Source organism: Phoca vitulina, unplaced genomic scaffold, assembly GCF_004348235.1.
Source record: "Phoca vitulina isolate PV1807 unplaced genomic scaffold, GSC_HSeal_1.0 scaffold8, whole genome shotgun sequence".
In the NCBI taxonomy this organism is placed as follows: Eukaryota; Metazoa; Chordata; class Mammalia; order Carnivora; family Phocidae; genus Phoca; species Phoca vitulina.
This window is the reverse complement of record NW_022589711.1, coordinates 34,756,004-34,771,504: the sequence shown is the minus strand read 5'-3', so window position 1 is coordinate 34,771,504 and position 15,501 is coordinate 34,756,004. Positions and strand designations below refer to the sequence as shown.

The 15,501-nt window shown below is 38.8% G+C and overlaps 1 protein-coding gene across 3 annotated transcripts in view; it reads right to left on the bottom strand.

Annotated features, from left to right (window-relative positions):
* CD96 (CD96 molecule) overlaps window positions 1-15,501 on the bottom strand; it is a 100,990-nt gene that overhangs the window by 70,550 nt on the left and 14,939 nt on the right. For all 3 annotated transcript variants that reach the window (XM_032406511.1, XM_032406515.1, XM_032406514.1), the window contains exon 3: window positions 2,319-2,443. In XM_032406511.1, coding sequence (XP_032262402.1) covers window positions 2,319-2,443 — 125 coding nt within the window. The remainder of the gene's footprint in view (window positions 1-2,318; window positions 2,444-15,501) is intronic.

Below are 15,501 nucleotides of genomic sequence, written 5' to 3'. Positions count from 1 at the left end.
TTTCAAAAAGATTCCTCAAGTTGTCTGTATCATGGTGCATTCTTCAAAGTGACAGCGTGGCTGGAGGTTCTCGATGTTTAGGATTGCCTCACCACATGACCTTAGGTGCACTCTCTCCATCCCTCATTTATCCTACATGCCCTGGCAGGATCCACAGATAACGTCTGCCTAGCCTTCTCGCTTCTTTGAAGACAACCAGTGCATAGAAGATGCCTTATCAGTTATCTAGTTGTTGATACCTAATGAGATGCTCATTAACCAGTTGAACAGCCAGCATGAATTTAGTGACCATCAGTTTAATATGAGGCCAATGAACAGGACTGTGGGGGAGTGGGACAAAGAGAAATAGATCCAATCAATTATTTATTCTTTATTGAGTGCCTATGTACTAAAGGAGATGCTAGGGATTTTTTTAAATGAGTGGCATAGCTTTTTGCCCTGGAGAAACTCAGAGTCACACAAAAGACACAGGCTGGCTGAAGTATTGACACTTGCTTGGAAAAACAGATAACCCAGCCTTTTGATAAGAACACTATAGATCAACTTACTAGCCAGTATAAATCCCTACAGTCAAGCTTTATTAAACTGTATTATTATTTATTATTATTAAACTTGATGATTCCCCTTAATAGTGAAACTGTGGTAATTAGAGTGGAGATGTTCACCCATTGGTGGGAACTACGAATAACGCAAGCAAGGTGTAGATGGTGCACTTCCATTGCTGTAATGTTTAGTACGGCCAGTTCCTGCCTTCTTGAGATCATCTCCTCTTTTCAACTTTTGTCTGAGAACCACTTTGTGTCATGTTGGTTAAGAACAATTGACTTATACTAATGATAGACGTAATGATAGGAAGACTTATATTTTGGAAACCAAACCCTATAAAAGGGGGGAAAAAGTGTTTTTTGACAGATGACAAAGAGACACTGTAGATTTTAGAACAGTCTGAGAAAATTATTTTAGAACATCTGTTTCTTTTCATCCTACTGACTATCCCAAAAATTATCTAGACAGTGACAACTCAGCAGTAGGTTGTATTCTGAGGCCTCCTTGCAAGTCCATTATTCTGGATTTGGCACATCCTCAGACAAATGGTTTAGTTTCCAAAACAGTCCACAAAAATTTAGGTAACTTGTAATATGAGTTATCATTTATGTGGATATAGTATTTTGCAAACTGTATCAGCCACTATATTCATGGAGATCTAGGAGTTCTGCAAGAATTTTTGAATCTTGTGTTTTCATCTTGATGACCATCTAAAAATTATCATAATCATGTTCTGGATCATCTAAGTCAACACCCCATTATGTGATTCTCAAAACTGTGCTTATGTTTATCTTTGTGTTAGTCTTGTGTCATCAGCCAGTTTAACAATATTAGAGGTCTACTATAGATTTAGATTAAAGCTAGCTGCCGTTTGGTTGGATTGCCTTGGAAAGTTTCTCATAAAAATCTAGATTTCTGGATTCTCTTTTTCCTCTCTCTCTCTCTCTCTCTTTCTTTCTCCCTCTCTCTCTCCTTCTCTCTCTCTGTCAGAAAACATGGCAACTATGGGTCTACCACAATCTGTGGCAATAATAAAACCGAGCAGGCTGCTGAGTGGCTGCTTCCCACACAGGTCCTGCTTCTCTCGTGTATGTTTTCTGCCTGTATCTTATAAGCATTAGAGTTTGTGTCTCCCCATCTAAAGGAATGTTGCGTGTTCTCCAGGATGCAGTAGCAAGCATCCTAGGAAAAGGGGTTTCTTCCCTCTCCATATGTTGTTTATTTATTTATTTTTTTTTTTAAAGATTTTATTTATTTGTTTGACAGAGAGAGACACAGCGACAGAGGGAACACAAGCAGGGGGAGTGGGAGAGGGAGAAGCAGGCTTCCCGCCGAGCAGGGAGCCCGATGCGGGGCTCGATCCCAGGACCCTGGGATCATGACCCGAGCCGAAGGCAGACGCCCAACAACTGAGCCACCCAGGCGCCCCTCCATATGTTGTTTATAAAACACATATTTGTGCGTAGGGGTTTCTGCTGCATGGGGCTCCTCTCCAGTGCACCATTACACTCTTTTCTCTCTGTAATCAGGGTTTGGTATATAGCTTGAAATAGAAACTAACCTTTAGGAACTAATTTTTAAATTACTGTCTTCATAGACCTGGAGGCTTGCTGAGTTGGAAGGAATCTTAGTGCCCCCCCCACCGCCCCTCCCCCTCCAGTTCCCAACCTTCCATCTGTGTGCTTCCTTCCCTAGTATTACTTGCTATTCATTTTTATTTCATTAATATTTAAAGAGCATTGTGGTTATTCACTGAAAAGGGCAACACTTACCACCAACCATGCAAAGGTGAACTCAGACGAAATTTCTGAGGAGATATTTTGAAAGCATGGTATTTCCACAGTCTGATTTATCTGTACTTCTATTATATTGCTGCTTCTCCATTCATTCTGTGTAACTATAACGAAATATAGGTGGAAGAGACAGGAATATGTGATTGGTTTATAAAATGCTTTTTGTGACAGAAACAGGAACAGTGTTAGTGTAGATACTCATCTGCCCTCAGGTCTCACCTATGACAAGGCAAAACCCCACTAACAGCCCTCATTGTATAAATGGCAAAACGGAACTACTGAGAATCAGAGAGACTTGCTTACCACTGAAAAATTACAGGGAAGCTGCCCCAAAAGAATCTACCTCACAATTTGGTATGTTCCTCTGCTTTAACCCCAAAATAATGCTTTAGGCTTCAATTATTTTTTTGATCAGTTAGAATATAAAACTTTATAACCTAGCCTCTAATTATCTTACTAAAAATTCTAATAGGTTTAAAGTTTTTTTTTAGAGACGTTTTAGGTTCATAGCAAAACTGAATGGAAAGTAGAAAAAGTTCCCATATATCCCTTGTCCCCTATGCATGCCCAACCTCCCCCACTACTAACATCCTTAACCACAGCGGTACATTTGTTACAACTGATAAAACTACAATGACACATTGACATCATTATCACTTCAAGTCCATAGCTTATTTACATTAGAGTTCACTATTGGTACTGTACATTCTATGGGTTTTGAGGGATGTATAATGACATGTATTCACCATTGTAATATCATACAGAAGAGTTCCACTGCCCTAAAAATCCTCTGTGCTGGAATCCTCCCTCCCTCCTGCCAAACTCTGACATTCGCTGATCTTTTTACTGCCTTACTGCCCTTATGAGTTGTCTTTTTGAGCTTACAAATATTCCTCCAAAGATGGAATGATATAGAAAAATATATAAGGAAACTCTGAAGAAGGCATTGTTAATGGATTATTTTCATTTTCATCTATTTATTTTTCATTTTAAAAGGAATATGACATAAATATCAGTTTCACAGCCTCTCTTTGGGAAAGTCATAGACATACACATACCCATTTGTGACTAAACTATAATAACATCCAAGAATAATTTATAAATGAATTCTATCATCCTAATATCCCAAAAATCTGATTTTCTTTTTTCCATGTCTATATAAATCTTGTTTGTATGCATACATTTTCTCATACGTTGCAATCCTTTTAACCAACAAATGTTACCCGTATTCTTACTTAAAATGTTTTGCATGATTCTTAAGCTATTGGTGGTTGAAATTTTCAGAAACTGGGCGCCTGGGTGGCTCAGTTGGTTAAGCGACTGCCTTCGGCTCAGGTCATGGTCCTGGAGTCCCGGGATCGAGTCCCGCATCGGGCTCCCTGCTCAGCGGGGAGTCTGCTTCTCCCTCTGACCCTCCTCCCTCTCATGCTCTCTGTCTCTCGTTCTCTCTCTCTCAAATAAATAAATAAAATCTTTAAAAAAAAAAAGAAATTTTCAGAAACTTTATGTCATGCTATCATATATACATATCGTCATCTATTTTGTCATTTCCAGTTACTGAACTGTGTGTTCTTTCAATTTGGGTTTTTAGTTTATATAAACTACTATAACCAATAAAGCAAGGATCCTCCTTATACTAAGAGCTTTCTTCTGACCATTCAGCTACTTAAATTCCGTGAATTTAATGGGTATGAGTATTCTCATTATTATCAATGGCATATATTTTTAAGCGGAATATTTCTCAGTTTGGAATGTTATAGCTAGCCTTTAGGACTTTGTTATACTCCAATCTCTCAGCAATAGAAGCTACCCTGTTTACTGATAATTCATTCCTCCTCCCTTCCTTACCTGAAACCAGGCCTCTCCATTAGGGCATATCTTCCTTGCATCATTCTCAAATAGTGGCTGTTTATTTTTTTGTGCCCTTATTTCCTCAAAATTAGGAGGTGGGATCAGTGCCTTCCTTGCTCCTCATTACTGTTTCCAAATGTTATTCCAACCCCATAATTAAAAAAAAAAAAAAAAAAAGCCCTGCCATTTATGGTTAAGAGAATTTAGCTATAACAGTAATTCCAAATGATTTATTTGTATACTACCACCAAAATTGTTTGCCAGGACTGCTTACCACCATTACCACTATTTAATTTTATTCTTGATATTATTTTAATTGTTTTTTTGTAATTGTTTTACTTACATAAGTTTATTTTCAACAGAGAATGATCTAGGCACTAATATTTGGGAAGTGCATGAAATCCACTTGATATGTTAATTATATTTTAATGTACATTACCCAAATATATAAGTATTAAATTTTTGTAAAGTTGATCCAGATTCTGGGAAGTTGGGAATGCAACCGACCTAACTTTTTTAATATTCCTGAAACTCCCTACAAAAACAGACAAAGTAACTAGAGTAGCAGACCTAAAAACATATAGGCAATATGTATAGGAACACTAATTAACAATATATCCCCATTAATAGATGGGGACAAATAACTGGACCACTGTGGTATCAGCAACTGAGCAGAAAGAAAGAGAGGAAAATCGACTGAGCTTCGGATGCCCCTCAGAACTAGAGAACTCCACCCACCACCCCCCCCCAGCCCAAAGCAACAGGTAATCACTGCAAAGACATGCAGACTAATCTGAGAATAGCAGCAGAAATGGAGAAAGGAGTTTGCAGGCACCAGATTACCAGTGCCCTCAAGGGAAACAAGAGGAGGCTTGTCAGTGCTGGAACAGAGGGTGCTTTTCAGACAGATCCCATACTGAGAAGAAACCCTTGGGAGTCGAATCCAAATTAAACAGGATAGGTCCAATAGGAGAAAGCAAACAGGCAATTTAGATAAAAGTGAGGGATAGGAGGGAAGGAAGTATATCTCATAAGTACAATGGCATATTATTTACCTTGAAAATAACAGAAGAGACTGCTCCAGAGACACTGAACACTTTATAAAAGCTAGCCCGGCCCACCCTTCCATGGCAAAAATCAACATGCATTTACCTTAAGTGTGAGCAATAGAAAAGGAATGGGGTAGAATCACACATAAAGATATTATAAGAAAAAAGAGAAAAGGGAACAAAAGAACATCCCCTCAACAATGGCAGCATATTAGAAAAAGATAATTTCACAATAAATAAAAACTGTAGCCTAATAACTCAAAATTAGGTAAAAGAAATAAGGAAAATGATATGAGCTGCAAAAAATTTTAGCAAGACTGGTAAATGAGTCAACTGGAAAAAAGGAAGCTCAGCAGAGACAGGTGAGTGAATTCAGGAAAGGGTTGGAAATAACAACTCATTGTGGAAATTAAGAGCAAACTAGAAGAAAAACAAGAACATTTGGCCCAAAAGTTAATGCACTAAAAGAAATTTTAAAATCCAATAAAGGGAAATTTTAAAATAAATTAAGAAATAATAAATTTTAAAATAAAAAGTATCACTTTCAAAGAAAGTGATAAGCAAAGAAGATTAAAAGCATGTATAATAGAAGGCACCAAAGGAAATAAGCAGTAGACAGAAAAAAATACTAAAAATTATAATACAAGTACAATTTTTTAAAGTAAAAAATGATTAGAAAATACATATTGAAAGATTATACTGAAAAAGTAGGAAAATAGGCTCAGAATAGACATTAAGCAAATTATTATAATGGTATTTTTTAAAAGTCAGTTATAGGAAAGAAAATAGGATTATTATTAGCTTTTTGACAGCAACTCTTTATGCCAGAAAATAATGTAGCAACATATTTAATGTATTCAAGGAAAGAAAATGTGAGCTAAGGATTTTATATTCAGCAAAATTAGCCTTTTGAGATGAAGACTACATAAAACCTGTTAGAGCCATGTGTAAGAAGTCAGGGAATATTGCTCCCATGAGCACTTCCTGAGGATTTGCCAATCGAATACACTTCAGACTGGAGAGGCATTTATATAAAGCCTGTGGTGAGTGTTGAATCTATGTTCGCCTTTAGCACTAAAAATAAATCATTGCTATAAGAAAGAGAGTAGTAATAAATATATATTTTGAAATAAAGAGAAAATATAAGGATCACAAATGAGGCAGGGAGAGGGTTGAGGCGCTTGTGGCTATATGGCCATGAAAAGGTCAGTGAAAAAAGCCATGTATAAAACTGAGCAAATGTATAAAAACCATCATTTCAAGACCAAAGGCAAACATGTAATTGAGAAACATCTCTTCTTGGAAAAATGCTAGAACTTCAGTAAGAATAGCAGGAGTCTATATTCCTCTTGCCTAGGAATCCTTCCATTCCCCTTCCCCAGTGTTGTCAGTGAGACAGGTAGCTTTACCATCTTGGAGCTGGCTGCAAGAAACAGCAGCTTTTCTTCTGGAAGAGGCAGACTTAAATTAGGTCTGAGTATGAAGATCCTTCACTTTGTTAGCTAACAGGCACAAACTCGGTAGGAAACAGAGAAAAACAAGCTTTAGCATGGGTTTGCAAATCCCATTTGGGGTGAGTAGCAGAGCAGATAGACATTTAACACAGAGATTCTGGAAATTAGAGAGTCACGGAATAGCTGAGATAAGTTGTCTACCCACCCCAGGCTGACTGGGAAAATACACAGGTGAGTGCAGAGACCTCAGAGAGCTTATTGAAAAGCAAAAGCCAAGGGAGACTGTGTTATGGTCTGCAACTTTGCACCCTCTAACTACCGCCCCCCCCAACCCAACACAGATGTGGAAGTCTAACTAACAGGCTTGAGGAATTTGAGTACAACTTTTGTCAAATTCATTGGTGGACAAACAAAGGGGCAATTCCTTGGAAACTAAAGACATAATAATTATAATAAAAAGTTGAGCAGAAAAATCAATATCCACATACTGAAGAGGAAACAGATTTTATAATTTAGATATGGGTAGTTACCAAAATTAAAAAAAAAAAAGAAAAAAAAACCCACTGATCTACAGTTGTTCCATTATTATTATTTTTATGTCTAGTTTTCAACAACAACAAAAAAAAGGTTATACATGAAGAAAAGAGGAAAGTGTGATCCATACTCAGGAAAAAAAGCAGTTAGTTGAAACTGATTCTGATTGGGTCCTACATTGGATTTAACAGACATTAAAGCAGCTCTTATAAGTATGCTCATGGGATTAAAACAAAAGATGATGAAAATGACTCAATAAATAGGGGATCCTAGTGGAGAAGTAGAAAACTATCAAATGAACCAAATAATTATTCTAGAGTTGAAAAGTCAGTAACAAAAAATGATGAAAAATTTACTAGGGATTGTCAACAGCCAATTTGAGATGGCAGAAGAAAGAATCAGTGTATTTGAATATTGATTAATATAAATGACCTAGGGGCACCTGGGTGGTACAGTCGGTTAAGCATCTGACACTTGGTTTCGGCTCAGGTCGTGATCTCAGGGTCGTGAGACTGAGCCCCGCATAGGGCTTTGTGCACTCAGTGTGGAGTCTGCTTAGGACTCTCTCTCCCTCTCCCTCTGCCCCTCCCACCTGTGCTCTCTCTCCCTTTCTCCAAATAAATAATCTAAATCTATATATATATATATATATATATATATATATATACACACAAATGATCTAATCTGAAGAAAAGGGAGAAAGAGGATTGAAGGAAAACAGAGCTTCAGAGCTCAAGTGTCCTAACATGTATGCAATGGGAGTCACAGCAGGAGAGATGAAAGAGTGGGACAGAACAAATGTTTGAAGAAATAATGGTCCAAAACTTCATATTTAATTTTAAAAAACTTTCCGTAAAGTTAATCTATACCTCCAGGAATCTTAAAACTCAAAAAAGTTAAACACAAAGAGAAACCCACCTAGGCATATTATAATCAACCTGCTGGAAGCCAAAAACAAAGAGGGAATTATGGAAGCAGCAATTGAAATCAGCAAGAAAAACAAAACAAAACAATCACATGTGGAGACCAATAATACAATTAATGGCTCATTTCTCACCAGAAACAACGGAAATCAGAAGATATATTCAAAATGCTGAAAGAAAAAGCAGCCCACTATGCGGAGGAGTAGGAAACCTGGATTTTGTCTGGTCCCAGGAATTCAGCTGGATAGGGATCAAACCATTCTGAACACCTACAAACTCAACAGGAGATCGAAGAAAAGAACAGCAACAACTCTCTGAACAGAAAAGCGACCACTTTCTGGAAGGTAGGATGTGAGGAGAAGTGAATCCGAGGGGATATTCGGGAGGATAGACGGCAGGAGAGGGGGCCTCTGTTGGCCGCTTCTGGCAAGTGATAGAGCCACGGAGCACAAAATCGGAACTTTTAGAAGTCGGCTCCGCTGAGGGACGTCGCTCCAGTGGCTAAGCTGGGGGGTGGAACACTTGCAGGGACAGTGGGGTCTCAGGACCCTCGGGGTCACAGAAAGACCAGGGGTGCCTGAGTGCGGCAGAGCTCCCAGGTATCGGAGCGGGGAAGCCGGCTGCAGAGACGGAGCTGAGGCGTGGGCTCTCAGCTCGGGGTTGCCATAAACCATGATCCGCGGCCCAGTCGGACCACTGCTCCTCCAGCAGGGACCCGACAAGAGGCAGATCCGGGGAGACTCCCCTTCCTCCCCCAGGAGGAGTGGCGCAGGAGTGCACCACAGGAATCTGCTGGGTTTGGAGACTCCACATGGGGTCGTGTGCCAGAGATAGAAACACTCGGTCACAGGCCGGGTGAGCACGGAGTGTGGCCAGAGACCACGGAGACGGGAGTGATTGACTGCTTTTCTCTGGTGGTGCACTGAGGAGCGGGGCCCCGAGTTCTCGGCTCCTCCGGGGCGGAGATTGGGAGGCCGCCATTTTCACTCTCTCCTCCAAAGCTGTACGGAAAGCTTGCAGGGAACAACAGCTCCGGAGAGCAAACCCGAGCAGATTACTTAGCCCGGAGGGCAAGGGCGGAGCAATTCCGCTCCGGCAAAGACATTTGGGAACCACGGCAACAGGCCCCTCCCCCAGAAGATCAGCAAGAACCGCCAGCCAAGACCAAGTTTACCGATCAATGAGAACGGCAGAACTCCAGCGCTAAGGGAATACAGCACATAGAATTCATGGCTTTTTTCCCATGATTCTTTAGTCTTTCAAAGTTAATTTTTTCTTAGCTGTCTTTTTTTTTTTGAATTTTTCTTTTTCCCTTTTTCAACCAACATCTTATCAATCCCTTTTTTAAAAAACATTTTTATTTTTCATCTTTAGAGTCATATTCTATCCCTTCATAGTAGTTTCCCTTATTTTTGGCATATATATATAAGTTGTTCTCTCTTTAAAATTTTGAGATACAGTTTCTTCTAACAGATCAAAATATACCCTAAATCTCTAGTGTATGGCTTTGTTCTAATCTCCTGCCTGATCACATTCTCTCCCTTTTTTTTCTTTTTTAAATCCTCTTCTTTCTTTTATCAAACAACTTCTTATCAATTCCTTTTATAAAATTTTTTATAATTTTCATCTTTACAGTCATATTCCATCTCTTCATCATATTAACCCTTATTTTTGTACATATATGTTTTTCTTTCTTTAAAATTTTGGGAGGCACTTTCTTCTAACAGACCAAAATACACCCAAAATCTAGTGTATGGCACTGATCTATGCACCAGCCTGATTATATTTGATCATATTCTGTTTTTTTTGTTTTGTTCCATTTTTGTTTGTTTTTATCTTTTTCTTTTTTTTTTTCTTTTTCTTTTTTCTTTCTTTCCCTTTCTTTTCCCTCATTTTCAGGTCTTTTCTGATTTGTTTAGAGTATATTCTCTGGGGATGTTGTTACCCTGTTAGCATTTTGTTCTCTCATTCACCTATTCTCCTCTAGGACATAATGACAAGATGGAAAAAATCACCTCAACAAAAAGAAAAAGAGGCAGTAACCGACTGCCAGGGACCTACTCAATACGGACATTAGTACAATGTCGTTCTTAGAGTTCAGAATGATGATTTTAAAGATACTAGCTGGGCTTGAAAAAAGCATGGAAGTTATTACAGAAACCCTTTCTGGAGAAATAAAAGAACTAAAATCTAACCAAGTCAAAATCAAAAAGGCTATTAATGAGGTGCAATAAAAAATGGGGGTGCTAACTGCTAGGATAAATGAGGCAGAAGAGAGAATCAGTGATATAGAAGATCAAATGATGGAAAATAAAGAAGCTGAGAAAAAGAGAGAGAAACAACTACTGAATCACGAGGGCAGAATTCGAGAGATAAGTGATACCATAAGACAAAACATTAGAATAACTGGGATCCCAGAAAAAGAAGAAAGAGAGAGAGGGGTAGAAGGTATGTTGGAGCAAATTATAGCAGAGAACTTCCCTAATTTGGGGAAGGAAACAGGCATCAAAATCCAGGAGGCACAGAGAACCCCTCTCAAAATCAATAAAAATAGGTCAACACCCCGACATCTAATAGTAAAACTTACGAGTCTCAGAGACAAAGAGAAAATCCTGAAAGCAGCTTGGGAGAAGAGATCTGTAACCACAATGGTAGAAACATTAGATTGGCAACAGACCTATGCACAGAGACCTGGCAGGCCAGAAAGGACTGGGATGATATATTCAGAGCACTAAACAAGAAAAATATGCAGCCAAGAATACTATATCCAGCTAGGCTGTCATTGAAAATAGAAGGAGAGATAAAAAGATTCCAGGACAAACAAAGGAATTTGCAAACACGAAACCAGCCCTACAAGAAATATTGAAAGGGGTCCTCTAAGCAAAGAGAGAGCCTAAAAGCAACATAGACCAGAAAGGAACACAGACAATATACAGTAACAGTCACCTTACAGGCAATACAATGGCACTAAATTCATATCTTTCAATAGTTGCCCTGAATGTAAATGGGTTAAATGCCCCAATCAAAAGACACAGGCTATCAGACTGGATTAAAAAACAATACCCATCAATATGCTGTCTGTAAGAGACTCATTTTAGACCCAAAGACACCTCCAGATTGAAAGTGAGGGGGTGGAAAACCATTTACCATGCTAATGGACACCAAAAGAAAGCTGGGGTGGCTATCCTTATATCAGTCAAATTAGATTTTAAACCAAAGAGTGTAATAAGAGATGAGGAAGGACACTATATCCTACTTAAAGGGTCTATCCAACAAGAAGATCTAACAATTGTAAATATCTATGCCCCTAACATGGGAGCAGCCAATTATATAAGCCAATTAATAACAAAAGCAAAGAAACACATCGACAATAATACAATAATAGTGGGGGACTTTAACACCCCCTCACTGAAATGGACAGATCATCTAAGCAAAAGATCAACAAGGAAATAAAGACTTTAAATGACACACTGGACCAAATGGACTTGACAGATATATTCAGAACATTCCATCCCAAAGCAACAGAATACACATCCTTCTCTAGTGCCCATGGAACATTCTCCAGAATAGATCACATCCTAGGTCACAAATCAGGTCTCAACCGGTACCAAAAGATTGGGATCATTCCCTGCATATTTTCAGACCACAGTGCTTTGAAACCAGGACTCAATCACAAGAGGAAAGTCGGAAAGAACTCAAATACATGGAGGCTAAAGAGCATCCTACTAAAGAATGAATGGGTCAACCAGGAAATTAAAGAAGAATTTAAAAAATTCATGGAAACCAATGAAAATGAAAACAAAACTGTTCAAAATCTTTGGGATGCAGCAAAGGTGGTCCTAAGAGGAAAGTATATAGCAATACAAGCCTTTCTCAAGAAACAAGAAAGGTCTCAAATACACAACCTAACCCTACACCTAAAGGAGCTGGAGAAAGAACAGCAAATAAAGCCTATACCCAGCAGGAGAAGAGAAATAATAAAGATCAGAGCAGAAATCAATGAACTAGAAACCAAAAGAACAGTAGAACAGATCAACGAAACTAGGAGCTGGTTCTTTGAAAGAATTAACAAGATTGATAAACCCCTGGCCAGACTTATCAAAAAGAAAAGAGAAATGACCCAAATCAACAAAACCATGAATGAAAGAAGAGAGATCACAACCAACACCAAAGAAATACAAACAATTATAAGAACATATTATGAGCAACTCTATGCCAGCAAATTAGATAACCTGGAAGAAATGGATGCATTCCTAGAGATGTATCAACTACCAAAACCGAACCAGGAAGAAATAGAAAACCTGAACAGACCTATAACCACTAAGGAAATTGAAGCAGTCATCAAAAATCTCCCAACAAATAAAAGCCCAGGGCCAGATGGCTTCCCAGGGGAATTCTACCAAACATTTAAAGAAGAATTAATACCTATTCTTCTGAAACTGTTCCAAAAAATAGAAATGGAAGGAAAATTTCCAAACTCATTTTATGAGGCCACCATTACCTTGATCCCAAAACCAGACAAAAACCCCATCAAAAAGAATTACAGACCAATATCCCTGATGAACATGGATGCAAAAATTCTCACCAAAATACTAGCCAATAGGATCCAACAGTACATTAAAAGGATTATTCATCACAACCAAGTGGGATTTATCCCTGGGCTGCAAGGTTGGTTCAATGTCCACAAATCAATCAATGTGATACAATACATTAATAAAAGAAAGAACAAGAACCATATGATCCTCTCAATAGATGCAGAAAAAGCATTTGACAAAGTGCAGCATCCTTTCTTGATCAAAACTCTTCAGAGTGTAGGGATAGAGGGTACATACCTCAATATCATAAAAGCCATCTATGAAAAACCCACAGCGAATATCATTCTCAATGGGGAAAAACTGAGAGCTTTCCCCCTAAGGTCAGGAACGCGGCAGGGATGTCCACAATCACCACTGCTATTCAACACAGTATTAGAAGTCCTAGCCACAGCAATCAGACAACAAAAAGAAATAAAAGGCATCCGAATCGGCAAAGAAGAAGTCAAACTCTCACTCTTTGCAGATGATACGATACTTTATGTGGAAAACCCAAAGGACTCCATCCCAAAACTGCTAGAACTCATACAGGAATTCAGTAAGGTGGCAGGATATAAAATCAATGCACAGAAATCAGTGGCATTCCTATACACCAACAACAAGACAAAAGAAAGAGAAATTAAGGAGTCGATCCCACTTACAATTGCACCCAAAACCATAAGATACCTAGGAATAAATCTAACCAAAGAGGCAAAGAATCTGTACTCACAAAACTATAAAATACTCACAAAAGAAATTGAGGAAGACACAAAGAAATGGAAAAATGTATCATGCTCATGGATTGGAAGAACAAATATTGTGAAGATGTCAATGCTACCTAGAGCAATCTACACATTCAATGCAATCCCCATCAAAATACCATCAACTTTTTTCAAAGAAATGGAACAAATAATCCTAAAATTTGTATGGAACCAGAGAAGTCCCCGAATAGCCAGAGGAATGTTGAAAAAGCAAAGCAAAGCTGGCGGTATCACAATTCCAGACTTCCAGCTCTATTACAAAGCTGTCATCATCAAGACAGTATGGTACTGACACAAAAACAGACACATCGATCAATGGAACAGAATAGAGAGCCCAGAAATGGACCCTCACCTCTATGGTCAACTAATCTTCAACAAAACAGGAAAGAATGTCCAATGGAAAAGAGACAGTCTCTTCAACAAATGGTGTTGGGAAAATTGGACAGCCACATGCAGAAGAATGAAACTGGACCGTTTCCTTACACCACACACAAAAATAGACTCAAAATGGTTGAAAGACCTACAAGTCAGACAGGATTCCATCAAAATCCTAAAGGAGAACACAGGCAGCAACCTCTTTGACCTCAGCCACAGCAACTTCTTCCTAGAAACATCGCCAAAGGCAAGGGAAGCAAGGGCAAAAATGAATTATTGGGACTTCATCAAGATAAAAAGCTTTTGCACAGCAAAAGAAAGAGTCAACAAAACCAAAAGACAACTGACAGAATGGGAGAAGATATTTGCAAATGTCATATCAGATAAAGGACTAGTATCCAAAAGCTATAAAGAACTTCTTAAGGTCAACACCCAAAGAACAAATGATCCAATCAAGAAATGGGCAGAAGACATGACCAGACATTTCTGCAAAGAAGACATCCAAATGGACAACAAACACATGAAAAAGTGCTCAGCATTGCTCAGCATCAGGGAAATACAAATCAAAACCTCAATGAAATATCACCTCTCACCAGTCAGAATGGCTAAAATTAACAAGTCAGGAAATGACAAATGTTGGCGAGGATGCGGAGAAAGGGGACCCTCCTACACTGTTGGTGGGAATGCAAGCTGGTTCAGTCACTCTGGAAAACAGTATGGAGGTTCCTCAAAAAGTTGAAAATAGAGCTACCATATGATCCAGCAATTGCACTACTGGGTATTTACCCCAAAGATACAAATGTAGGGATCCGAAGGGGTACGTGCACCCTGATGTTTACAGCAGCAATGTCCACAATAGCCAAACTGTGGAAAGAGCCAAGTTGTCCACTGACAGTTGAATGGATAAAGAAGATGTGGTATATATACAATGGAATATTATGCAGCCATCAAAAGGAATGAAATCTTGCCATCTGCAATGACGTGGATGGAACTGGAGGGTGTTATGCTGAGCGAAATAAGTCAATCAGAGAAAGACATGTATCATATCACCTCACTGATATGAGGAATTCTTAATCTCAGGAAACAAACTGAGGGTTGCTGGAGTGGTGGGGGCTGGGAGGGATGGGGTGGCTGGGTGATAAGACATTGGGGAGGGTATGTGCTATGGTGAGTGCTGTGAATTGTGCAAGACTGTTGAATCACAGATCTGTACCTCTGAAACAAATAATGCAATATACGTTAAAAAAAAAAAAAAAGAAGAAGATAGCCGGAGGGGAAGAATGAAGGGGGGGAAATTGGAGGGGGAGACGAACCATGAGAGACGATGGACTCTGAGAAACAAACTGAGGGTTCAAGAGGGGAGGAGGGTGGGAGGATGGGTTAGCCTGGTGATGGGTATTAAAGAGGGCACGTTCTGCATGGAGCACTGGGTGTTATACGCAAACAATGAATCATGGAACACTACATCAAAAACTAATGTTGTAATGTATGGTGATTAACATAACAATAAAAAATTAAAAAAATATGAAAGAAAAAGCAGCCCACTAAAATTTGCTGCATTCAGTGAAACTATCCTTCAAAAGTAAAAACGAAAAAAAAAAAAAAAAAAAAAAAAACAGGATTTACTGCAGGTAGATTTGTCTT